Source organism: Urocitellus parryii, chromosome 7 (genome assembly GCF_045843805.1).
Source record: "Urocitellus parryii isolate mUroPar1 chromosome 7, mUroPar1.hap1, whole genome shotgun sequence".
In the NCBI taxonomy this organism is placed as follows: domain Eukaryota; kingdom Metazoa; phylum Chordata; class Mammalia; order Rodentia; family Sciuridae; genus Urocitellus; species Urocitellus parryii.
This window is the reverse complement of record NC_135537.1, coordinates 121,067,067-121,092,392: the sequence shown is the minus strand read 5'-3', so window position 1 is coordinate 121,092,392 and position 25,326 is coordinate 121,067,067. Positions and strand designations below refer to the sequence as shown.

The 25,326-nt window shown below is 37.2% G+C and overlaps 1 protein-coding gene, 1 non-coding gene and 1 pseudogene across 2 annotated transcripts in view; all 3 read left to right on the top strand.

Annotated features, from left to right (window-relative positions):
• Akap10 (A-kinase anchoring protein 10) overlaps window positions 1-21,585 on the top strand; it is a 76,599-nt gene extending 55,014 nt beyond the window's left edge. The window contains exons 13-15 of the mRNA XM_026411392.2: window positions 4,360-4,412; window positions 5,005-5,100; window positions 14,221-21,585. Coding sequence (XP_026267177.1) covers window positions 4,360-4,412; window positions 5,005-5,100; window positions 14,221-14,226 — 155 coding nt within the window. The 3' untranslated portion in view covers window positions 14,227-21,585. The remainder of the gene's footprint in view (window positions 1-4,359; window positions 4,413-5,004; window positions 5,101-14,220) is intronic.
• On the top strand, window positions 8,971-9,718 carry LOC113198578 (Golgi SNAP receptor complex member 1 pseudogene; annotated as a pseudogene).
• A 2,686-nt stretch (window positions 21,586-24,271) lies between the features above and the next one.
• Trnat-agu (transfer RNA threonine (anticodon AGU)) lies at window positions 24,272-24,343 on the top strand. The gene has a single exon. It is a non-coding gene; the product is annotated as a tRNA-Thr (tRNA).
• Window positions 24,344-25,326: the final 983 nt, after the last annotated feature.

Genomic DNA, 25,326 nt, shown 5'->3' with positions numbered 1-25,326 from the left:
AGATTAAGCTTAAGTGGAGATTAGGCTGCAAGTGGGCTATATTTGAAGGTAGAGGCAGTAGGTTCGTATCTCTATCAGCAAGCACATCCACCAGTTTACTGGCATTATTACTTTAATCAAGATGTGCCTATATAAAGTTACAAATAGGAGTTTGTTAAATACATCCACATATCTTGGTTCTTCCTTTGGTTTTCCAGATGTCTCAAATTTTTAAGTATTTTTTGGTAATATAGGAGCACAGAGATTGCATTCATTCACTAAGAAAGCATTTAAATGATTCCTATGTGCCAGGCACTGTGCTAGATGTCGAAGATGTTATAAATAGGAGGATATAACCTCGGTCTGTTTTTACTGTAGCTTGGTTTCTTCCTTATGACCAGACTTATGAAACAGTCAGGCTAAGAACCCTGCAGAATGTTCAACCTTCTGGATTTTCCTGATTATATTATTTATGTTATTGCTCCCTTCCCAGCATTTTTTTTCTTTTTTAAAAAATATATTTACTTTTTAAAATTTTTATTTAAATTGTAGATGGATCTTTATTTTATTTATTTATATATAATGCTGACAGTCAAACCCAGTACCTCTTCATAGCATTTCTTGAAAACTAGAAGTTATACCTGAAATTTAAAAAAAAAAAAAAATTTTTTTTGTTATAGATGGACACATTACCTTTATTTATTTATTTATTTTTATGTGGTGCTGAGGATCAAACCCAGTGCCTCACGCATGCTAGGCAAGCACTCTACCACTGAGCTACAACCCCAGCCTCTACACTGGAAATTTTGATGGTTCAAGTAACATGTCATAAATTATAAGTGCTATGATATGTGATTTATATTTCTACACACACACACACATTTTTGCAGTGCTAGCGAACTCAGAACCTCTCTTAGGCTAGATGAGAGTTCCCTCTACCCCTGAGCTACACCTGTACATCCCCTGCCATACATATATAACATTTTAAAAAAGACTATATTGGTGTATACATTTAAAAATCACCTGAAAATATATGTACAAAATTCAGCAGCAGTTACTTTAAGAAGAGGGAAGGTACCTTTTACTTTTTATTATAACCTTTCCCCCCACGTTTTGAATTTCCTTACATTGTGCCTATGTCACTTCACCCCTTTCCCATGGCTTCTTGTGGCACTTGAAATAAAATCTCTCCTCTTATTGTGACTTATGAATGTCTCCTTCTGTCTCTATTACCTTACTATGAACTACTCTTTCTTTCACAGACTAAGCTCTAATTCAACTATCCTTTATTCTTTTTCTGAGGTTTCTTTACATTTAGGGCCTCTGCAGCTGCTATTTTCCTCTGCCATGACTTTCATGCCACAACTGGCTCCTCCTTTTCTCAGCATAGTCTCTTCAGGGAGCCCTTTCCAACCTCAAGATCTAAAATCATCTGTACTACTAACATACCACTTCTTTCTTATTCATTGACTGAAATTATTTTATTTGCGTACATTCTTATAATCTATTTTTCTCATAACTGGAATATTGCCTCTGTGAGAGAAGAGATTTTATCTGTCTTATTTGGCACTATATTCTCCAATTTTAAAATTATGCCAGCCAGGTACATAGTAGTTACTTATTAAATATTTTTTGATTGTATTAATTGATTTTTAAGAATTCCATTAGAGGGGATGGGAGTGTAGCTTGGTGATAGAGATCTTGCCTAACATGCACAAGACATGAGTTCAATCCACTGTACCACCAAAAAAAAAAAATCATTAGAGATTATGGATGACAAAATTCTGGACTACATAATTCCATTTAAGAAAAAAAATCCAGGAGCTGGGGTTGTGGCTCAGCAGTAGAGCACATGCCTTGCATGTGTGAGGCACTGGGTTTGATCCTCAGCACTAAATAAAAACAAATAAAAACAAAATAAAGGTATATTAAAAAAGAGATAATACATTTTTTAAAAACCCAATTCCTAGCACCACAGAATAAAGAAAAAAAATATTTCTTAAATTTGGCTGCCTTTTGCACACTGAGACCCTGAATTTTCTTACCCAGATTACTTTCTTCCTACAATACTCACAGAGGCTCCTCTCTCTTCTCACACCCAAATAATGAATATTTCTTAGCATTTTCAAGCTCATGCAATTTAGATAATACATTGATATATACCACCTCCCCATTCTATAGATGAAGTAATCAAGAAATGGGGAGATGTAATTTGTTCAGAATACTGTCTTGATAGTAGTTGTTTACAGTTCAATTTCCCCTTCGTTTACTTTCTTCTCCTTCCTTGCTAAGTATAACTGGACAGAATGTTTGTCATTTACCAGCCTGTAGTTTTAATTTGGGTTTTGCATCTCTGATAATACAGCACTGAGGAAGAAAAAGTAGAATTTTGAGAAGAGTGTATCTCAGAGGCTTTTTAACAAGGTAATTTAAAAAGTTACATTAAAAATCATCTCGGAGAAAGTGTAACAAGAAGGAATTATAGAAAGATGTTGTGAGCTAAAATAAGAATGAATTGTAGTTGGGGAGCGATTGGTGTCAGAAAACACAATGCAGCAGAATTAGGAGTAATTAGAAGAGGATTTGAAGTTAGTGGTAGCGTGAATTGGAAAGAAGGTCAGATTCATGAGGCTTCCAAGGATAAGTTCAAGAGACTGCATTTCAAGGTGGAATTTGGTAGCATTTTTACTGTGCCAGCAATGGAACCCAGTGAGTTCCCCACGTAAGCTAGGCGAGTGCTCTGCTGCTGAGCCACATCGCCAGCCCTATGTTGAGTAGTTTAACATAGATTCTCTGAAAGAAAAATTTAAGAGAACACACCAAAAAAAGAGTAAATAAGAGGTAGATGATTTTATAACATGTGAAATTTGAGATTCTTTTATATAATTTGGAAATAAGGATTTGATGCTCAAGGAGGAAATTCTGAACTATTTGCATATTAAAGGAATTTAAAGCCATAGAAGGGAATGAGATGTCCAGAAGATTACAAGTTGGGAAAAAAAAGGGGGGGGTGGGCTGACAATGGGGATCCTGGATAAACTCCATGTTAAAGGGGGAACACAGAATTGTCATGGAAGATATAGGTATTAGAGGTAAAGAACAGAGTGTCAATAGGAAAGAGACTGTCAGTAGTGTGACTCTGCAGATAAGCCTGATGAGAAAGCAGTGCATTGATTAATTGAACAGCTGGGTGAAATTTTAGGCAAAGCATTTAACACTGTGGCTCTGTTTGTCCTCATTGATAGTAAAATTTGACCAGACCAGTATTTGACTGTATTTCAAGTTGAGTTATACTGTGGCTTGGATAGAGATGACTATTTAAAATTTTGTTCTCATCCAGTTCATTTAGGTAATCCAACTTATAAACATGATCTGTACTAGAAGACTGTATAGGAACTGGTCTAAAGGTTTAAAAATATAATAAATGTATTGTTATCTGCCGGGTTTCTGATCTCACAACTAAAAGGCTCGGGGGTCACTCCAGTTAAACTGGGCTAACTGGGCTGCACGAAATAACCACACAAGAGACACAATACCTTTTTCTTTGGGGTCACTGTGACGGCTCCTCTGACCTTAAGGATCCACAGAAAAAAGAGAGAGAGAGAGAGAGCGCACACACGCTGACCCTTTTTATTGAGGAGAAGTTATTTAAATGAGGCAAGGGGTCAGGTTTCAGGGGGCTGAGTCTATCTTCATGATGTCCACTGTTAGCAGGTTGACTGACACCTCTGTAGGCCACACCCAAGGGCACAGTAAGAGAAGGGGACACAAGGCACTTCTATGGAAGATTCTATCCTAAACAGGGCAGGGGATTATATTACAAAGGAACAAGTAAGCATAGCTTCACCCATGGGGCTGTAGCAAGACACACCCATGCACAAGACACTGACCCTCGCACCCAAGAAGGGTGGGGAAAGCTCTGCTACATTTCTGCAACTGAGCGCCTCAGCACCCAGCCAGGGATTGTAACTCAGTCATGTGTAAGGTTGGTCTCTCACAGTTATCTCCTGATGTATTGCTAGTTTCTTACCTAAGATCAGTGTCCTGGTTAGATGTTTTTTGTTTGTTTGTTTGTTTTAATGTTTACTGTAAATTTGACACTAGATAATAATTTCTTTCATCAGGTAAGGAGAGTAGGAAAAAAAATCTAGAATTCTGAAATAGCTTTTCAAAAGCACTTCTATGATATTTGTAAGGTAATACTTTGTTACGTAACATACAGACATACTTGGTTTTTACCAGTGGTAATATTCCTTAATGTTTTGGATGGGATCATACGAGAAAAGAATATCCATGTCTAAAAGTAACAGCTTTTAAATAAGAGCATTTTTAATGTAAAATTATGTATGAAATCTGTATTCAATTTTGCTTGGTTACTAGGATCCATGTTCTCACAAGCTATGAAGAAGTGGGTACAAGGAAATACTGATGAGGTAAATTCTACTTTTAGTATAAAAAGATCCCTTTTATAAATGCTACCCTTTTCTAAGAAAGGTTTTAAGTTTTCTCTTTCTTTAGTTCCCATGTTTAAACAGCTTGACATATCTGTGCTCCCTTATCCAGAATATAACAAGAAAAGAGAGGCCCTTTTTAGCAACTAAGAATTGCATGGTGATGATAAGAATGATTCTAGACCACGGGACTTCAGTACAGAGACTATGGCCATTGAAGGATATCAATCCATTCAAATTTCCATCAATCAGTAGGCATGGATCATATTGCAGAAACAAAAGCTGTCCTTCCCCACTCTGATTTTACTTTCAAAAGTGGAGGCTTGCTTGAATAGCCATCTCTCATTGAGAGATGGGAGTAGAAAATGTAAAGTGTTAGATTTTGACCTTCTAACACAAAAGTAGTCATATTGGCTGACTCTAGAAAATAATACCTGACTCTAGAAAAAATACATGGAAAAGTATTTGTTATTAAAATTATATCTCTATATGATTGATTTTAGACCTCTAATTATGTGCATCTTGATCCATCTAATGAATAACCATTATCATCAGTTTAAATTATTTCCTTTAGGCCCAAGAAGAGCTAGCTTGGAAGATCGCTAAAATGATAGTCAGTGATGTTATGCAGCAGGCTCAGTATGATCAACCTATGGGGACATCTACAAAGGTAAGGATGATTTCTGTTCTGAGTTAGATTGTATAAAACTGAAAAGAATTATATTCCAAATGTATAAAAATTAAAAAGGACATAGGGTACATCTGTGTCTGCCTTTGAAGGGTTAACTGCTATAGGAATTGCCTTCTCACTATAAATAATTATAAAACTGATAAACTGAAAACAACTTATTTTCAAATATTGAACAGTAGGCAATATATGACTATAATCCTTGAGAGGAGAATAATATTGAAGTGATACTTCCTTCACTGATTAGAAACAGTCTACAAAGTACAGAGAGGTAAAAAACAAACAGTGCCCGATAGGTTTATTGAATTAAGGAATTAGAAGTCAAAGTTGGAAGAGCTGTTGTGACTAGAAGTTATAGGACAAGGTACCAGAAAAGAGGGAGTGGCCTAGAAAGTGAGCTGCAGAGGAGAATCCTCTCAAGTCCTTGGCCAAATACTAATCTCTGTATATGTGAAGTAAAAATGCACATATCTAGGGAAAGAATCCCTAGAAGTTAAGATGCTAAGTCGTTTTGGCCATAATATTATATAAAACATTGCATAGTGTCCTCACAAAGGTTATGTCTTATTACTAGAGCTAAATTAGCCCTAGTAATTTTAAACTTGACCAAGTTTAAAAGCAAATTTTGAAAGGATTGAAATGCTCTATGAATAACAACTGCATGCCAAGACAATCTTCCTTAAAGGAATACAACAAAATTGAGCACTCCACAGTATAAAGTTACAATGTTTATCATCTAATCAAAAATTACTAAGCATGAAAGGAAGCATAGACTGGACCCATAACCAGGGAAGATTCAATCATAGAAACAGGCTCAGAAATGAGAAAAATGCTGAAATTAGCAAAGGCCATAAAACAACTAGTTTAAAAAGACTCAAATGGAATTTCTTGAAATAAAAAAATATTGTATCTGACCTGGCACAGTGGTATACGCCTGTAATCCCAGTGGCTCTGGAGGCCGAGGCAGGAGGATCACAAGTTCAAAGCCAGCCTCAGTAATTTAGCGAGGCAATAAGCAACTCAGCCAGACCCTGTTTCTAAATAAAATACAAATAGGTTTGGGGTAGAGTGACCCTGGGTTCAATCTCTGGTTACACCCACCCCCCAAAAAAAAAAAAAAAAACTGTATCAAATGAAAAATACTGCATGAGATAAATACCTGCTTAGAAGCCATAAAAGGATTAGTGAAAAACAGTGGAAACTATCCAAAAAGAAGTACAACAGAGAGAAGACTAGGAAGAAAAAAGTATAATCCCGATTACTCAGAGTGTGAGGCAAGAGGATCACAAGTTCAAGGTCAGCCTCAGCATGTTAGCAAAATCCTGCCTCAAAAATAAAAAATGAAAAGGACGGGGGATGTGTGTAGCTCAGTGATAGAGTGCCCCTGGGTTCAGTCACTAGTGAGGGCTAGGGAGGGAAGCTGAACAAATAATGATTAAAATTTTTCATATTTGATGGAAATAAAAATAATAGTCTTTTTGTCAAAATGCAAACAAGCCAGAAGATAGCTGAACCAACATCTTTAATATCTAAGAAGAAAAACAGCCTAAACAGTGAAGATATCTTTTTAAATGAAATAAAAATAAAGACTTTTATCAAATGAAACCTTAAAAAAATTCATTTTTTGCAGACTTACAATTAAAATACATCTTAAGAAAGTTCTTCAGGGAGGACAGAGTGGTACCAGCTAGAAATTTCATCTGTAAATAAATGAGTAACTAAGTTGATCTTGTTCCCCCACCCCTTTCTTTTTTCTTCTACACATTTTACTGGGAATTGAATCTAAGGGTTGGCACATGCTAGACAAATGCTCTACCACTGAGGTACATCACCAGCCCTATTTTATTTTATTTTTTATTTTGAGACAGGGTCTTGCTGGTTGATCAGGCTGGCCTTGAATTTGTGATCCTCCTTTTTACATTTTTAAAATATATTTTTATATTTAAGAGGCTTTTTTGTTTGGTTGATTTTGGTTTGGTTTGAGTTTTTTGTTGTTTTTGGCTTGTTTGTTTGTTTTTAACGTACTAGAATTAGAATTCAGGGGTGTTTTACCCCTACAATCCCTGCCCTTTTTATTTATTTTGAGACAGGGTCTTGCTAAGTTTTCTATTCTGTCCTTGAAATTAGGATCTTCCTGCCTCAGCATTCTGAGTCACACGGATTACATACCACCATTTCCTATATGTTATATATTGACCTGTTGTAGGGTCTATAACATACATAGAAGTAAAATGTACTATAATACAAAGAACAGGAAGGAAGAAGTGAAAATAAACTTTTAAGATTCTAACTTTAAAGATGAGGTCATATGATGTACCATAAACCTTAAGAGCAAACATAAAAAATGAGTTGTATAGGTGATAAACCAATAGTGAGAGATAAACCAAGCCCCCCAAAAATACTGAATCTAAAAGATACAGGAAAAGAAGAAAAAGAAGAAGAAAGAACCAGTAGGACAAATAACAAGATGATAGATTTAAACCAATCATATTAATAATTACATTACAAATGTAAATGAGAGATTGTCAGATTGGATAATAAAACAACAGGTTTAAAGTAAAAAGTAGAAGTAAAAATAAATGTTATGCAGACACTATCAAAAGTAAGCTGGCCGGATGCAGTGGCGCACGCCTGTAATCGCAGTAGCTTGGGAGGCTGAGGCAGGAGGATCAAAAGTTCAAAGCCAGCCTCAGCAACGGCAAGGTGCTAAGCAACTCAGTGAGACTCTAACTCTAAATAAAATACAAAAAAGGGCTGGGGATGTGACTCAGTGGTCGAGTGCCCCTGAGTTTAATTCCTGGTACAAAAAAAATAAAAAACTGAATAGCTGTTTCTAGAAATTAGAGTAAACTTTAAGGAGTATTACCAAACATAGAATCATCCAGAAAATATGAATACATCAATAACAGCTTCATAATACATGAAGCAAAACTGAGAACTGCACGGAGAAATACCACAACCCCATAGTAACTGTTGGAGATGTCAACGGTTCTTTCTCAGTAATAGAATTTAATGTGCACATGGAAGATTCATCAAGATATTCTTAGCCATGAAACAAATTCAGTAAATTTTAAAGGATTGAAATCATTCTATCTCTGGTCACAAAGAAATTAAATAGAAAATCAGTAACATAGCTGGAAAATCCTCACATATTTGGAAGATAAACCACACACTTCGTAGTAACCCATAAATTAAAAAAGAAATCAAAAGGGATGTTAGAAAATGTTTTAGACTGAATAAAATGAAAACCCAACCTAATAATTGTAGGATAGTGAGAAAGCTATCTTAAGAGGGACATTAATAACGTTAAATGTTTATTTTGAGCATTCAAAAAAAAAAATCTGTCTCTTAAGGAACTAGAAAAGGAGAAAACCTAGAGAGCTGAGCGCCATGGCACATACCTGTAATCCCAGTGTCTTGGGATGCTGAGGCAGGAGGATTGCGAGTTCAGAGCCAGCTCTGGCAACTTATCAAGGCCATAAGCAACTCAGTGAGACCCTGTCTTAAAATATTATTTAAAAAAGGGCTGGGGATGTGGCTCAGTGGTTAAATGCCCCTGAGTTCAATCCTTGGTATCAAAAAAAGAAAACCTAAAGAAAGCAGAAAGCAGAAGTAAGTATAACAGAGTGAATATCAGTAAGATAGAAAACAGGCAAACAATTACCTTTTTGAAAAATCCAGCTAAATTAATAAATCTTTTGCCTGACTAATTAATGGCAAATATGAAGTCAGGAATGAATTAAAAGTGCCAGGATTGAAAGAGAGGACATTACCACAGATTCTGTGGTTATTAAAATGACAATAGGGGAATCATCTCTACTCTCCTATCCCAACCAACGTTAGACAACAAAGATGGCGGCAGGAATGAGCAATTACTGGGAAGATCTCAGGAAACAGGCTCAACAGGTGGAAAATGAACTTGACTTGAAACTAGTTTCCTTCAGTAAACTATGTACAAGTTACAATCATAGCAGCATCTGAAATGGAAGAGGTATAGTTCTGACACAACACCGCTTTTAAATGGATCAAGCCAAGACAGAATGTTTGAGACAATGGCAATTGAGATTGAACAACTTTTGACAAGGCTTACACAAGGGTAAATGATAAAATGGCAGAATATAACAGCAGTGCAGATATTTCTTCCTTGAATGCAGCGCTGATGCATAAGTTACAGTGAAATAGAGACATATTACAGGATTAAACCTATTAATTTCATAAAACCAAAGCAAACTTTATAGCAATACACTAAAGGGAGAATCTTATGGGATCAATACAAAAAGATACTGAGTCATATAAAAGTGTGTCTGGAGTAAACAACCAAAGAATTGAACTATTTTTCAAAGAACATGGCTACCTTAGAAACTCAGATCATCGATAGAAGAAACAATAAGCATTGTTATGGCAATAAAAGGAAATATGACTTCACAGAGAGGAATGTTGAAGTCAATTCACAGCAAAATGAACATTTTGGCCAATTGTTTTTCCTGCTGTGAACAGGCTGATCCACAGGATCAACCTTAAGAAGCAGTGAGACTCACTCATCCTAGATGGTGTGATTGGTGTCTGTACCATCCTATTGTTGCTATATGCTTTTTGTTGATGGGACATCTCCAAGGACTCTTGATGACCACCACTTTCACGCCCTGATTTGGAATAAGGAAAAGTAGGACAGAGAAGTTGATTGTCCTGGCGATTAATCTGACCACCCGGGTGAACTCAAACTATATCAAAAACAGAACTAAAACCAATCAAAAACAGAGCTGGTGATTCACATTTATAATTCCAGCATCTGGGGAAGCTGAGACAGGAGAATCCCAAGTTCAAAGCCAGCCTCAGCAACGTTGAGGTGCAAAGCAACTGTCTCTAAATAAAGTACAAAATAGGGCTGGAGATGTGGTTGTGCCCCTGAATTCAGTCCCGGGTACTACCCCCTCCCCACCCCCACCCCCCCAAAAAAGCTTCCATGCTTCAGTGGTAGTGTTGAAGCCTGATGACAAGCCAGATCTTATAGCTGGACTCTTCAAAATGACAGGTTTCTCTATGTCCAAAGACTGCTTTCTTTCAGTCACCTGATTGAGTTATGAATAAAAATAATTATTTAACATTCATGATGAGAAATCACAAGTCCTTTCTTGAAAATCTGGGCTATAGATTTTTGTTCTCTGTCCCCAGCTTTTTTGATAGTCAAGGAAAACTCCATTTTTCACAGATTCTTTTGAGATGCTGATAAGCCCACAACAGCATGTTTGAGGTTATCTGAAATGAAGAACACAATAAAAAAGCTTTTATCTTTTCTTTTTAAAAATTGTGAGTACACTAGGATTAACTATATTATTAGAAAATCATCAAGAATGACAGACCTTTTTTTAAAGGAAGCATCATTGTTTTGACTGTTTTTTTCTTCCACTACAAGATAATGAAATCTACTACTACTGCAACAAGATAATGAAATCTTAATTCTACCATGACAAAAGAAAGAAACTAATAACCAATGTCTGTAACACCCCCAATTTTTCCTATTATGTCAGCATTAACGCTGGTAACTGGAAGCAGGGGGACTGCTCAATTTTCAGTGAGATTTATTCAACAAACCACATGCAAAAAGACATTCAGGAGTCACTATCCAGATAATCCTTTGGTAAATGCTCCACAACTTAGGAGCAAAGTTTAAGAACTACTGCCTGCTGTATCAAGAATTCTGTGTTTTGTGAAAATCTATGTATTCCAAATCTGTTAAGCTTTTCTAGATATCCAGAGAATGATTTTACTATTGAAGGTGCCTGTGACAGAATCTGTCTATCTGCACCTATCTTCTATTACCATCCTTGGACAGTGACAAAATTGTAAACTACTCAACAGAATTCTTTCCCAGTTTAACCATTTCTCAGTCTGTAAATTCATTAGTTGTCTTACTGAACTATCAGGTAGTTTAAGACTTCTAACATCTACACTTGCACCAAGAGAAGGCTGCTGCTCTTCCCCATTGGAATTTACTATGTTTATTTCAGCTTCAGACTGGGCCACAGAGAATGAGGACATTAGCTTGTCATTCTTCACTATGGTGTGTATACACTGCTGTTCAGGTGAACTTGATGACTGGCTGAGAGGCTTATCATTCTTGTGTCAAAAGTTTTATTATATTCTGGGTACAGAGGGCATTTAATATATTTTTCTTAACTATGGGGTTTATTTTTATAAATATAGGTCAATTGATCAGTTTATTGACGGGGATGCCCTTAAAAGAAAGTTTTCTCATTGTGAACCTTAAAGGTCAGGGAAGTAAGTTCATTTGTTACAGTCTATTTTGGGAAAACAAAACTTCTCTCCCCTGATATTCTATTATCTTTGATTTTTCAAAGGACCTTGATTTTATTGGTAGTTGTGCCTCAGTTACAATTTATGGGACTTTTGTTGCTATATAGTTGGCATTTTTAATATGTGAAGTATCATAAATAAGGTTATTAATTTTTTAAAATGACAGTAGGGATATATTATCAACAACTTCATGCTAATAAGTTTTAAAAATTTTTTTTGTAGTTGTAGATGGCAGAATGCCTTTATTTTATTTGTATATGGTGCTAAGGATCGAACCCAGTGCCTTGCACATGCTAGGCAAGCACTCTGCCACTAAGCACAGCTACAGCCCCATGGTAATAAGTTTAATAATTTAGGGAAATGGAGAAATTCCTTGACACAAATTACCAAAGCTCATGCAAGAAGCAATAGAAAACCTGAGTAATGACTACGTCTATTAAATTGTGTAGTTAAATACCTTTCCACAAAGAAAGTTCTAGGCTCAAATATAATTTAAAGAATACCAATTCTAGGCAAAGTTCTAGGAAAATAAAGAGAGGGTTCTCATTCCTGACTCCTTGTGTAAGACCAGAATTACCTAGACACCAAAAATCAGACAAAAACATTGTAAGAAAACTACAGACTAGTTTCCATCATGGACATTCACACAAAATTCTTGACAAAAATATAAGGAAGCTAATCCAGCGATACATAGAAAGGGTAATACATCATGTCAAGTAGGGGATATCCATTTAGAGTAATCCATTTAGGTGTTTCTAATTCTAACTTTTAACAAGTTTCATGCTTTTACCCACTCTCATTCCCCTTATTGGGTACAGGTACCATCACTTTCCCAGGCAAGATTGCTCCTCAGCTTCTCTAGTTTTAGGATTGAGATTTTCAATTCTGCAAAAGCTGGTTTCAAGAAGGAGCAAGCTTGGTTTGGTGGCACATACCTGTAATCCCAGTGATTGCAAGTTAAGGCCAACCTCAGCAACTTAGTGAGACCCTGTCTTAAAAATCAAAGTGTCTGGGGTTGTGGCTCAGTGGTAGAGTACCCCTGCATTCAGTCCCCAGTACCACACACACACACACACACACAAAAAAAAAAAAAAAAAAAAAAATCCTTTTTTTTTTTTTTTAAAGAAAATTTTCTGTAATGCTAACAATTGAACCAGGGCCTTGAGCATGCTAGGTAAGCATTCCAACACTGAACTATACCCCTAACCCCCCCCCCAAAAAAAATATGTTCAGTGACATCATATATCCCTTAGTAGGTTAGAGGGCTTGAATTTGGTTTAGGTCCAGCATCACTCTTTCCCTGCTAAATGTCTAACTTTTTCCTCTGAGAACTGTCATTACCAAACTTGGTTTAATTGTGAACTTTTCACTGGGCTGATTTCATACCAAAGCCCTATTCATTTTTGCAGACTCTATCCTTTTTTCTGTATAAGGGTGATAATTTTTGTCTATATTTATCTTTTGGCTCAGGCAAACCTAAAATAGTAAAGAGCAAACTAAAGGTATATGAAGACATACAAGGTAGTTATTTTTGTGATTCTCCATTATCAGGTTGATGATCAAATGTTTGAATAAGAAAATGTTCTTTAGAAACTATTCTGGAAAGCAGATGTTTATAATTCAGATTTTTCATTTGAGTTATGTATTTAGATTTTATTACCACATGCTTTTCATTTTTAGGATATATGGATATATTTTGCTGTCTTTTATATTTTGAGCTTCCTAGGCCTTGTCTTTGGCTTGTCAGGGCATCTATCTGTCCTACCTGTCCCTCAGAGATCAGTGGTTTATTGCTATGAAACAACAACAACAACAAAAGCAAAAACAAAAAACACTAAGCTAGCAGGACTAGCTGAATCTGTTTAATTAATTAATTAATTTCACAGTGCTGGGTGTCAGTGGCTTCATGAATGCTGTCCAAATGTTCCACTACCAGACTGTCCCCAAGCTTTTGAATCCATTTTTAGGCAATATGTGTGACCTTTTGCAAGTGACTTTGCTGATTCAGTACCTCATTTCCTCTCAGTAGATTAGAGAGATTGCATAAGAAGACCTCAAAAGATCCCCTTCTAATTCTCATTCCATGACTTTATGAAAATGAGCAACCCCTAGACCCATGCAGGATTGCTCAGTCCGTTTAGCTCATGTTAATTCCTCCCTCTGCTTTGAACCCCCAACTCTGCATTTGCCTATAGAATATGCTTAGACATTTTGTGTGAACTACCTCACATCATTACTGAATTGTTTGATGAGCATTTGCCATCAAACAATTGTTTCTGCAATGTTTGTTTCTTCCCCATTACTCTAAATAAAAGAGACACTCAGTCTTGTGAGCTTTGTGATATTACATATTATGGTTTTATTGTCATTTAATGAGTCCCTGTGGTCAGTTATTTTGGATATTTGATGTTTATACCTGTTACAAACAACATTTTTATGAATCTTTTGTAAGTCTTTACCTTCTCTTATGCTGTAGGGTTAATTTCCAGAAGTAGAATTACTCTGTCATAAAGTGAAACCATTTTTCATTCTGATATTGCCAAAACAAAAAGATTCAAGCAAGTACTTAACCTCTTTAAACTTCCATGCACTCATATGTAAATGAGGAGATTTATATTTGCTTCTCAAGACTTTAGTCAGTTTCTGAACTGTCATAAGCTCTGATGTATAGTTCATATAACAAACACTGAGTAAATGTTTATTGCCTTCTTCTTTAATCTGTATTGATAATATGTTACTTGTTACAGAGATGTTACACTACCTTATACTTTTTCTTTTTCTTTTCAGCTATGATTCAAGAACTGAGATAAAGGAAATCTGCTTTTGAAGTATAAGAGAACCTTTTTTCCTTTGGTTGGATTCTTCAACACAGCCAATGAAAACAGCACTGTATTTCTTTTCACTGATATAACACTGTTATTTCCAGGAATGAATGGGAGACAATCCTAGACTTCCACCATATTGCAGAGTAAAATGTAGACATAAATGATGCACATGATGTTCATACAGTGAGTCACAAAGCTACAAAGTGGTATTGTTTACATTACTAGAAAATTATTAGTTTTCCAATGGCAATAACCCATGTATGAGAGAGTTAGCCCACTGAAATAGACAGGGACCACATCCTGTGAGAGGCAGATAAGCATAGAGCTGATATTTGGTGCACATTCTTAGAGCAGGAGTCCATCTCAAGCAGAATTATAAAACGTGGCAGAGGTGCTTTGCTTTGTCCTCCTAAAATTAACAGGTGAGTCAGCCCCACTCAGAGTCAGGCAGCTCTCAGTGGCAATGTGTGGAACTGGGTGAGAGTTCCTTGTGTAGTCTTCTTCACAGAAGCATTAATTTAGAAAGAAACAGACAAATCGCAGGTCATGTTTCAGTGACATTGTCCTTTTCTTTGGTGGCAGCATATCCTTAATACCAGTCTCTCCCTGTTAACAAAAGGGCAAATTTAGTTTACTTTGAGCATTAGGTCTTGCTCCTTTGGAGCAAGCAGCAACATTTACTACGCTCCAGTTACTTAACTTCCCTTTCAGAATACATGTGGGAGGAAAGACATAAGGATCACTCCAGTTTTTTCCCTGTGGTACCTCGAACAAAATGTTTATTCACAGATTATAATTTTGTTTTTTAAAGTGGGGAGAAAAGTACTCAACTTGTTTGATTGCCTCCCCCATTTTTTGCTGTGAGTGGGAAGTGTGCAGTGGTGGCCTTTTTTTCTTTTTGTCTTCAGTACAGAAAGACTCACTCATTGCCCTTCTGCTCAGGCGGCTTTGCATTGGGACTGCACAGCCATCAGCAAGGTGGCCCAGTTGACATGCATACTCCGCCAGCCACACCATGCCAGTGCTTCCTCTCTGTGTGTAAATGAAGGGATAGAATGTTCTCTTAGGTGTTACTGCTTTTGCTCAGACTTTGCAAAAAAGAAGAAGAGAAAAAAAAGGAGATATATATATATATATATGTATATATATGCATAAATATATAATTATTAATCACCTCTCTCCTTGAGAAAGTCTTGATTGAATAGAGAATTTATTCATTGCAATATTGATTGTATAGAGGCACACTGTTTCATCAACAGAAGAAGCAAAAAGGCTGTGTATAAGTTTTTTGGTACTATGTACCACCTCTGTTCTTATAAAGCTGAAGTATTCATGTACTTAAACCATATTCTATTTAATTGTGTTTGATTTTAAATATATATATATGAATTATATTTAAAATGGTGTCAGCTTTCTGCTTTCAGGGCATTTATGGCTCTTCTGTTGAAATTTATTGATCCCTCCTAATATTTCCATTTGCTTTACAAAAACCCAGAATACAAGCCACTACTGGATTTAGCCTTGTGTTTGGAGTGTAGGCATAGACTTGAAGTCTTTATTAGGTGTATATGTTGTGATTAATTTATTTTGTTCTTTTAGCAAAATATTTCCATCCATTTCACATTGCTTCAAACTTTAAATAGGAGAAAAGCAATATAAAGGTCTTAGAATTAAATGTGGTTTTGGGTGACTGTTGCTGCCTCTGCATGTTTTGGACTAACAAATTCTGTAAAACTCTAGGCTATTCAAACTTAGTGCTTTCAATTAAGATAATTTCTAGTCATTTCTTTGTATACATTTTGTGCTTCTGAGTTAGAGATGCCAGTAGTCATAAACTTCTTATAAAGACAAGAATAGCAAGTTTGAGATTTGGTTACCCTTTCTGCCTCACCTGCTATGAAACACAGAAGCAGCTTTGGTCTGAAATTATTAGCCAGATTTCATATTTGATCTAAAGTAAGTCCTTGTGCTCCTTTTAAAATTGGAATGGAATTCATCTATTATTGAACAATTGCTGTGTTCCAGGTTCTATGCATTGTGCCCATAAAATATAATTCCTTGGCAGGGTTTTTATAGGTGCAAGCAATCAGTTGTACACTCTTTATCATGTCATTGACATCAACTCATTGTTTAAAAAGTAAAAATAATAGTGAGAAAGTGATACTTTTTGTAATTTGGTGTCTTTATAAATTTGATGAGAGTCAGCCAAATCCAGTGAAGAGCAATAAAACAGGGAGCAATTTATTGTAACTTTCTACTTGGGGTCCAATATTCACTACAGCTTTATGAAATGTAAGTGGTTTACAATACTGAACTTTGACTAGTTCAGTAGAAATTTGGAGGGGAAGGTCATTCTGAATTGTAGGAAATCTAAACTTCATTGCTGTTTTATTTAGCTAAGCCACTGACCTGTCTATTGACACTGTTTGGGATCCTTCCTGACTCAAAAGTTTAACACTCCTATGTTTGTACAGTGACCTTTCTTTTGCCTTTTCATCCCTATCCCCCACATTCTGATTGATTGGACCAGGGCTCAACTCCTGATCCAGATAGGCCCAAGATAATCCTTTATTTGAAGGATTTTGCATGAGGAAGAAATGGTGGTTTGGATGTGGCACTTAGAAAAGAGTTGGCAGTGCATGGGCAAGCCGAAGAGAGCAGCTGCCTTGGTAACCCTCAAGACTGTCCTGATTTCTGCATCCAGTCCTGCATCCTTGTGTTGGACTCCACTCATCCCTCAGCAATGCATAGAGTGAATCAACCCAAAGTTAGTATTACATAGCAACCAGAGGAACCTTGACTAAATCCTGCTCTAATTCCTAATGATCATGTGTGTTCTGCATGTCTTCAAAGTATTGCATTCTGGGAAAGACTTTTTCTTTAGTAAACCTTCCTTGGTCATGGTATATTCTCTCAAAATGGAATCCTAACCCAATGGAACTAAGAGACACTCACTCATTTTTGTAATGAGAAGTTAGGCCTCAGTAAAGTCCCTTACTGCTGGGTGCGATGACATACATTTGTAATCCAGGGGCTTGGGAGGCTGAGGCAGGAGGATCACGAGTTTAAAGCTACCTTCAGCAAGAGCAAGGCACTAAGCATCAGTGAAGGCCCTGTCTCTAAATAAAATACAAAACAGGGCTGAGGATGTGGCTCAGTGGTCAAGTGCTCCTGAGTTCAATCCCTGGTTGTCTGTGCCCCCCCAGTCTTCCCACCCCCACCAAAAGAAAAAGAAAAGTTCCTTACCTATTGCAGGATGGTCACCATGAGAACTTAGTCTTCCTAGGCCAGGGCCTCTTCATGTTTCTCTGTATTCTGCACTCATCAATGTAATAAACCCAGAAATAGAAGGCATTTCAGTTCACATAAGCTCAAAATGAGAGGAGGGGGATAATTGTTATAAAAATCTATAAATGCTAACCACTTCTATGACCAGGGCCAGATTCTAGCTTTTGGATAGAGTCAAGGGAGTAAAACCCTTCAAGGTTACAACCTGTGGGGTTCACACTAACAGTAACCCTCTGATGCCCTTTTCAGGAAGGCACTGAGGAAGGCTTACTGCTTAGGCAGGATTAGAAATGGCTCCAAATAGCAGGAGAATGGTACTGTGGATTCTGAACCAGTGGGAGTGGTCATAAAAGACACTGGGGGTACCTGTGTGAGCAAAAACCCAAGGACATTTATCTTCAGTTGGGGTTTTGCCTTCCCTTTTCTGCTTGCCTAACACACAGGAAAGTGAGTATTCTTGCTTTAGTGAGTATCACTAAAGTATTTCCTCAGTTTGTGTCTTTCAAACTCTGTGCTGGCACATTCAGGATGCCACAAAACTTCCCTGGAACTTCCCTTGCCTAAGACTGGTAGTGCATCTGTTACCAGATGGCACCACGGAAAGGCATCTGGATGAGTGGGCCTTTAGATGTTCCATGAGTAGATCTTGTAAGCATGGGCTGGGACAGGGATTCTCTGGGCCCAGTCTCTCTGTGGCAGGTATGCAAGCAGCCTAAAAAGAGTAGGCTTCAGCTTGAAGAAAGTTGAGATTTGCCAAAGAGCAAATGAGAGATGATGATTGTGACAACTGCCCTTTTCCCTCATCATCTAATTTCTAAGTCCCATTGTCTTGAATGTGCCTTCAGGCACATCCCTAAATGATCTCAAGCTGGCCTCTTCTACATCATGGTATGAATCCCATAATGCCATACAACATGTGAGGGTGGTGCTGGCTTAAAGAAGCACCTGGTCAGGGCTTGGCCTTTCAGGTTAAGTGTAGCTCTAGGTGGTGGGCCCCAGCCTCAGGAGCTCATCAAAGCCCCACAGTTCCTTTCAGATTTTAGTTTTCTTCATTTTCATGAAGAGCAACCACCATTCCTTCTGATTATTCAAGTATTGGTTTCATAAATGTCCACCCTATAAGTATCAGGCCTGTTTATCCTGAAGGGACACAGAAAGGAATAAAACTTTTAGACCCTTTGGAACTTGTATTCTACTGAAGAGATGGAAATTGGAATTAGCATCTAAAATGTACTGTGGGCAAGAGATGTGCCTCTGTGGTAGAATATGTGTATTATGCACAACGTCCTAGGTTCCAGCCCCAGCCCTCTCCCCCGCCCCAATAAGTTAATAAGATATGTGCTGGGGTTTTTGACTCAAGATGGCCTTTTGAGCCTATGATTTAACTCCTCTACCCACCCCTAAAGTCCTACTGTAAGTCATCAAGCTCCTGCGAAGCTCATAGGGAGAACTGTGGCTTAAAGGAGGAGAGACATGGGGCCTGAGAAGGTATGCCCTTCCATGAGAATGGGATGCTGTGTCATTCCATTTACTTGCTGCAAGATTAGAGCTTTTGGTACTTATTTAGGCTTTGAGTAAGGTGTGGACATCTTGATGTCTGACCATGAAGACCAGACTTTCTCTAAAAAGGGCAAGGATTAGAAGAGCTCATAGGATCAGTTTCAGCTCTATAGAGTTTAGGACATGTTGATTCTTAGAAATCAGAGACAAGACTAATGTGTGCATATAATATAAAATCATGACCTTGGGAAAACCTGCCTAGCTACTGAACTAAGTCCATAAAGTGATGAGCTCCTTGAAAGTTCTACTTTAATGATAATAATAAACAGCATAATTGAGTACTTACCATAGGCCAAGCACTATCTCATCTGACTCTTATGACAATTTTGAAAGGTAAGTGCTTATTTTTTCCTTTCTTATAAATGAGGAGACTGAAGGTTTTGAGGTAAAGGAATTTTTCAGAATCTCACACCCAAGCTGTGAGACTGCCTCTTAACACTGCTATGCCTAGCAAAAAATAGATGTTTGCTCTTCCTTCTTTTGTTTTCCCCATTATCAATATTCACCATGGAGTAGCAGATGTCAAAGACTTAAGAAAAATTTATTACCTTAAAGCAGTAGTTCTTAAACTTTCACATGTCTGGATCCCTTGAAAAGATGTTTTGAAACAGGTTTCTGGGCCTAACATCCAATTTCTGATTTAGTAGATCTGGGGTGGAGCCTAAGAATTTGCATTTTATCAGATTCCTAGATGATGATACTGTTGCTTTGCTGCAAATTGAGAAACGAGTGTTTTCATTCCTTTTATTTGAAATGCCATGCTATATAAAATGTAATTTGAGACCTATCATTCATGACTCACTCAAACAGGCAAAAGTCCTTTATTAGCATACAGATGTTTATCAGAGCTGAACACTACCACCACCTAAACACTAGCCCCATTTCTCAGTCCCTAGGAACCTGAACATGTCTGAGACCCTGAAGTCTTGTCTCATGCAAGAGTAAGGGTTAGAAGAGGCCACAGACCAGTTCCACCCCCATAGTCATCAGTTTTCAGTTCTCCAGCTTCAGTGCCTTTGCTGGGAACCCTAACATATTCCTTCAGGCTGTGGTTTGGGGCTATCTGGATGCTACTCGAGGTCCCCGTGGAAACTTTTGAACAAATCCTGTCTGATCCATTTCCTGTAGTTTATCTTGTAGGTTTTTGATGCCAGCTGCCCTCTGAGGTCCTGACCATACCTTTCCTGGCCCATCTCCTTTGCTGCCCACCTTCCTAAGTTCCATAGGATACAGGTACCTCATTCTTTGATCTTCTCTTTCTTCTCCATTTCTTCCTCCAACATTTATTTCCTGAGAGCCTGTTATATGCCTGTTCTAGTTGCCATAGATACAGTGCTATCCAGGGCAGACCCAGCATCTGTCCTGCAGTCTAGAAAATGAATAGAGACAATTCAGTCTGATGAGTTCTGTGAGAGACAGTAGGGACTTGTTGGGGGCAATTTTGGTGTGATACCTTCTCCTTTTGTGATTCACAAACTTCTTGACCATCTCAATCTTTCTCTAGGACCTACCCATTCTGCACATCTCTTTCCTCAAGATAACTATTTCTTGGCTTGGGGATGTAGCTCAGCTTGTGTGTGAGGCCCTGAGTTCCATCCTCCGCACTGCAGAAAAAGAAGAGAAATCATTTCTTAATAGTCATGGTGTGCTGGTCACTCCCAACCACATGACTGGACCAGGATTCCTTACCAGCATCCTCCATAAGCTCCTTGCCAAATCCTTGCTCCATATCCTCATTTAAACCCTTGCCACCTGGGAAGACTGCCCTCTGATCTCCACTGTTTGCTTGGCTCCAGTCCACTCCTGACTCCAATCTCCAAGTCTTTGATATACCACTTCTAGCTTTTTTCACTCCTACCCCAGGCCATCCCAGGAAACATCACTGTTCATGATGTTGATCTGCCCAACAACCTCTTGCTATTTCATTCCTTAGTCACCCATGTAACCATCCTTGTCATTCCCTGCAACTGTTCTACGCCTGGCTGCTCCTCACATTTTAGCCCATACCAGCCTCAAGCAAGGCAAGTTTGTATAGTTTTTATAGTTTCCTCCTATTGGAATGGATTAAATAGAAGGAGAAAACTTGACTATTCCAGGAAAGTGTTCCCTCACTATTACAGGAGTTAGATTTTTCAAACCAGCCTTTCAAAGAGCTATTTCAAAAGCAATAAGCAAGTGGTTCTAAGGTTTACAAACATAGACCTACATGATAATTGGGTGTGAGGAAGAATGGTCCTAAGGTGATGACTTGGATCATACTTTCCAGTGAGTGTCAAAGGCATGTTTTAAAAAGTGCTGCTACTCAAACAACTTAAGACACAAGGGATGGAGGTGTGCTTCAAAAAACTCTGGCTATAGATCTAAAGACTTTGAAACACAAGATGCTTGTAGAGAATTTGAATAAAAATTGTTACTTGAAACATGAGAATGGGAAAAAAGCAATATTTTGTATTACTGTATTATTGTATATACTGTTATTTTAAATAAGCATGTGTAAGTAAATAAATTAGCTATTATAAATAGACATCTGACTATTTAATCAACATTCCTGTATGAATACACAGATGAATATCATAATTTTAAAAAAAATTCTTTTTCTTTTGAAATTGGATCTTGCTATGTTGCCTGGGCTGGTCTTGAACTCCTTGGCTCAAGCAATCCTCCTGCCTCAGCCTTCCCAGTAGTTGGAACTACAAGCACATACCATCATGCCTAGCTCAAAAATTAAGGAAATGGGGATTTACCTTAAATATAACATCAACTGTTTGCATAACATTATTTGCTAAGTCCAGATTCCTTATTGAGCATTGAAGATATTGACAGACCTAATCTCAAACTATGAATCTTCAATTCATTTTTGGTTTTCAGAGCTGCTGCCTTTGCTCAAGCAATGCCCACAATCTAAAATGTCTTTCCCCACACTGTCTAAAGAAGTCCTTTTCATCTCCAAAGTCTTTGTCACCGCCTCTTTTGCTTCCTCCTTCCAAAAAGTCTTTCCTGATATCCAATTCAGTTGAGTCCCCCTGTGCTGCCCTAACACAGTGTCCAGTTTTGAACCATTGAGTTGATTCAGGCCGGGTGTGATGTGGTGCATGCCTGTAATCCCAGCAACTTGGGAAACTGAGGCAGAAGGATAACAATTTCAAAGCCAGCTTCAGCAACTTAGCAAGACCCTGTCTCAAAATAAATAGTGGAGATGTGGCTCAGTAGTTAACCACCCCTGGGTTCAATCTTGGGTACGCACACAAGAATTTTTAATCATGGTCTATCTCCATCACCAGATGGGAATGAGCTCTACCAGGAAAGAGCTGGGTTTCTCCTAGGAAATGCTAGGTTGAAAAAAGTTTGCTCTAAATGAAGCAGGCCAAGTTAATGGCCTTTCTAGGCTCATCTACCCAAACTCAGAACTAAGCCTTCCTACAATTGGGGGCTGAAAAACCCTATCTACTCTAGCCAGAGGCTAATTTTGAGATGTTCCTCTTGGATTAGTCCAGCAATTCACAAGCCATCATTTATGGGTGCTCAAGTGCCCCTGGGACCCATTCTGGAAGTCTGCAAAGCCAAAATTAATTTTATACTAACACTAGATGGTTTGTTTTTGTCCCTGTATGAATATTTGCACTAAAGATGCAAAACTGATGGGTGAAATTTCTGGCAACAGGAAGAGACACTAAACTGTACCTGTCATTACTTTATTCTTCAACAACATGCACTCTCCAGGAGGGGGAAAGCCAACTTCCCATAACAATGTTCTTGGTGCATCAATAAGAATTACTGGTTTTGTGAAATCTTAACCCTTGAGTACGTTTGGTTTTTTTGTTTTGTTTTGTTTTATGTGGTTTTTTCTTTTTTGTTTTTGAGAGAGAATATCTTTTTTGTAGATGGATACAACACAATGCCTTTATTTTTATGTGGTGATTAGAATCGAACCCAGGTCCTGCCCGTGCTAGGCGAGCGCTCTATCGCTGAGTCACAATCCCAGCCCCAAGTACATGTTTTTTTAGTATCATGTGTGACAAAATGGGAAGTCCACATAAAGTGCTTCTGCATAAACACTGACATTGCTGAGGATAAAATTTGAGTTGTTGAGCAAAAACTGATTTTGGATAACAGTAGTTCCTCACTGTAAGTTGATAGCTCCCCAATACTTAAAGCTATTTCTGATGAGATCTGGTTAACAAATTTAATTTTTAATATTGTAAAATGTCTCAACATTTGAAAGTTCTAAGCCAAAAGAACCAGTATTTTCCAAATGACTAATGCATGTTGTACCAAACCACATGAAGGTAAAAGTTCCATTCAAAGGGCAAGATCTACCAATAGATTTTGATATAATGGAATATGAAACATCCATTGATATAATTCAAATCCTTGTAACTAACCTTTAGGAAACAATGGTTTGTCAAATTTTGGTGTACCATCAAAGAATATCCATAATACCTGAATAGGCTGTGTAATTATAGCTTTTCCTACTACATATCTGTGAGACCAGATTTCCTTTTTCTTATTTTATTTTTTATTCTTTGGTGCTGGGTTTCAAACCCAAGGCCTCACACTCATCAGGCAAGAACTCTTATCACTGAATTACATCCCCAGGCCCTAGACTGTCTGCAATTAAAACAGTACATCACAACAGATTTAATGCAAAAACAAAACAAAAAACATAAAAGCCGAAGAATCCAGCTGTCTTCTGTCAAAGCCAGACATTAGAGATTTGCAAAAACAAACAATGTCACTTTTCTTATTAAATTAGATTTTGGAAAGGACAGATTTTTAATTGTGTGTTTATTTATAATGGCCTTACTGTAATCACTAAATAAATGAATGTGTTTTAAATTTTTCAGTTTTGATTTTAATACATTTAATATATCATGAAGTCTTGAAACTAAGAAATTTGAGAACTGGATTAATTAAGCAAATGAAAAAAGTAATTAAAAACTAAGAAAAAGGACTAGAAGAAATGAAGACAAATGTAAATGCTATTAGAAATGAAACAAACTTTGGGCTGGGGATGTGGCTCAAGCGGTAGCGCGCTCGCCTTGCATGCGTGCGGCCCGGGTTCAATCCTCAGCACCACATACCAACAAAGATGTTGTGTCCACAGAGAACTAAAAAATAAAATATTAAAATTAAAAAAAAAAAAAAGAAATGAAACAAACTAAGCAGGAAATGTAGCTCAGTGGTAGAGCACTTGCCTAGTATGCAGGAGACCCTGGGTTCTATTCCCAACAATTCCAAAAAATTGGAAAAAAAAGCGAAAGCAACAAAGTGTCTATCCTTTTTAAAAATCTCCTTTTCTTTGCTCTTTATTTCTATTATTATTTATTGTGTGTGTAGAGGGGAGGTACTGGGGATTGAACTCAGATGCACTCTACCACTGGGTTTGATACCCAGCACCAAAGAATACAAAAGAAAAGAAAAAAGGAAATCTGGCCTCACAGATATGTAGAAGGAAAAGCTATAAGTATACAGCCTATTCAGGTATTATGGATATTCTTTGATGGTGCACCAAAATTTGACAAATGATGTTTCCTAAAGGTTAGTTACAAGGATTTGAATTATATCAATGGATTTTTCATAATTCTATTATATCAAAATGGGCTACATTCCCACCTCTTTTTAAAAATTTTGGAACAGGGTCTCACTAAGTTACAAGCTGACCTCAAACTGGAAATCCTCCTATATCAACTTCCAAAGTTGCTGGCCTTACAGGTATGCACCACTATGCCAGGCACATAGTAACAATTCTAAGAAAATGTTGTTTATTACATAAAAATAAACCTGTTATTTAATGGCAAAAGTGAAAATTACCACAAAAATAAATAAATAAATAAAACCAACATCTTGCCATTTGTTAAACTCGGCAACTCATACAAATGAAGTTTTAGAAACCCCATGGATTGCAGATGAACAAAAATTTATGAACTTTAGCTACTACTTAAAGCATTTATTCCAATAAATTATATATATGGGTGTATGTGTGTGTTTTCTAAAGAGACATTCTCTATATATTAAACATACAGGCCACTTCATGACTTCAAATTTAATGGAAAATCATGAGAATTATTTGATGTAATTTCTTTTTTTTTTTTTTTTTTTTTTTGGTGATTGGTGGTGCAGAGGACTGACCCCAGGGCCTTATACTTGCTAAGTACATGTGCTATCACTGAGCTAACCCCCATTCTCTATGATTAGATCATTCATTTTTCAGAAAAAGTCC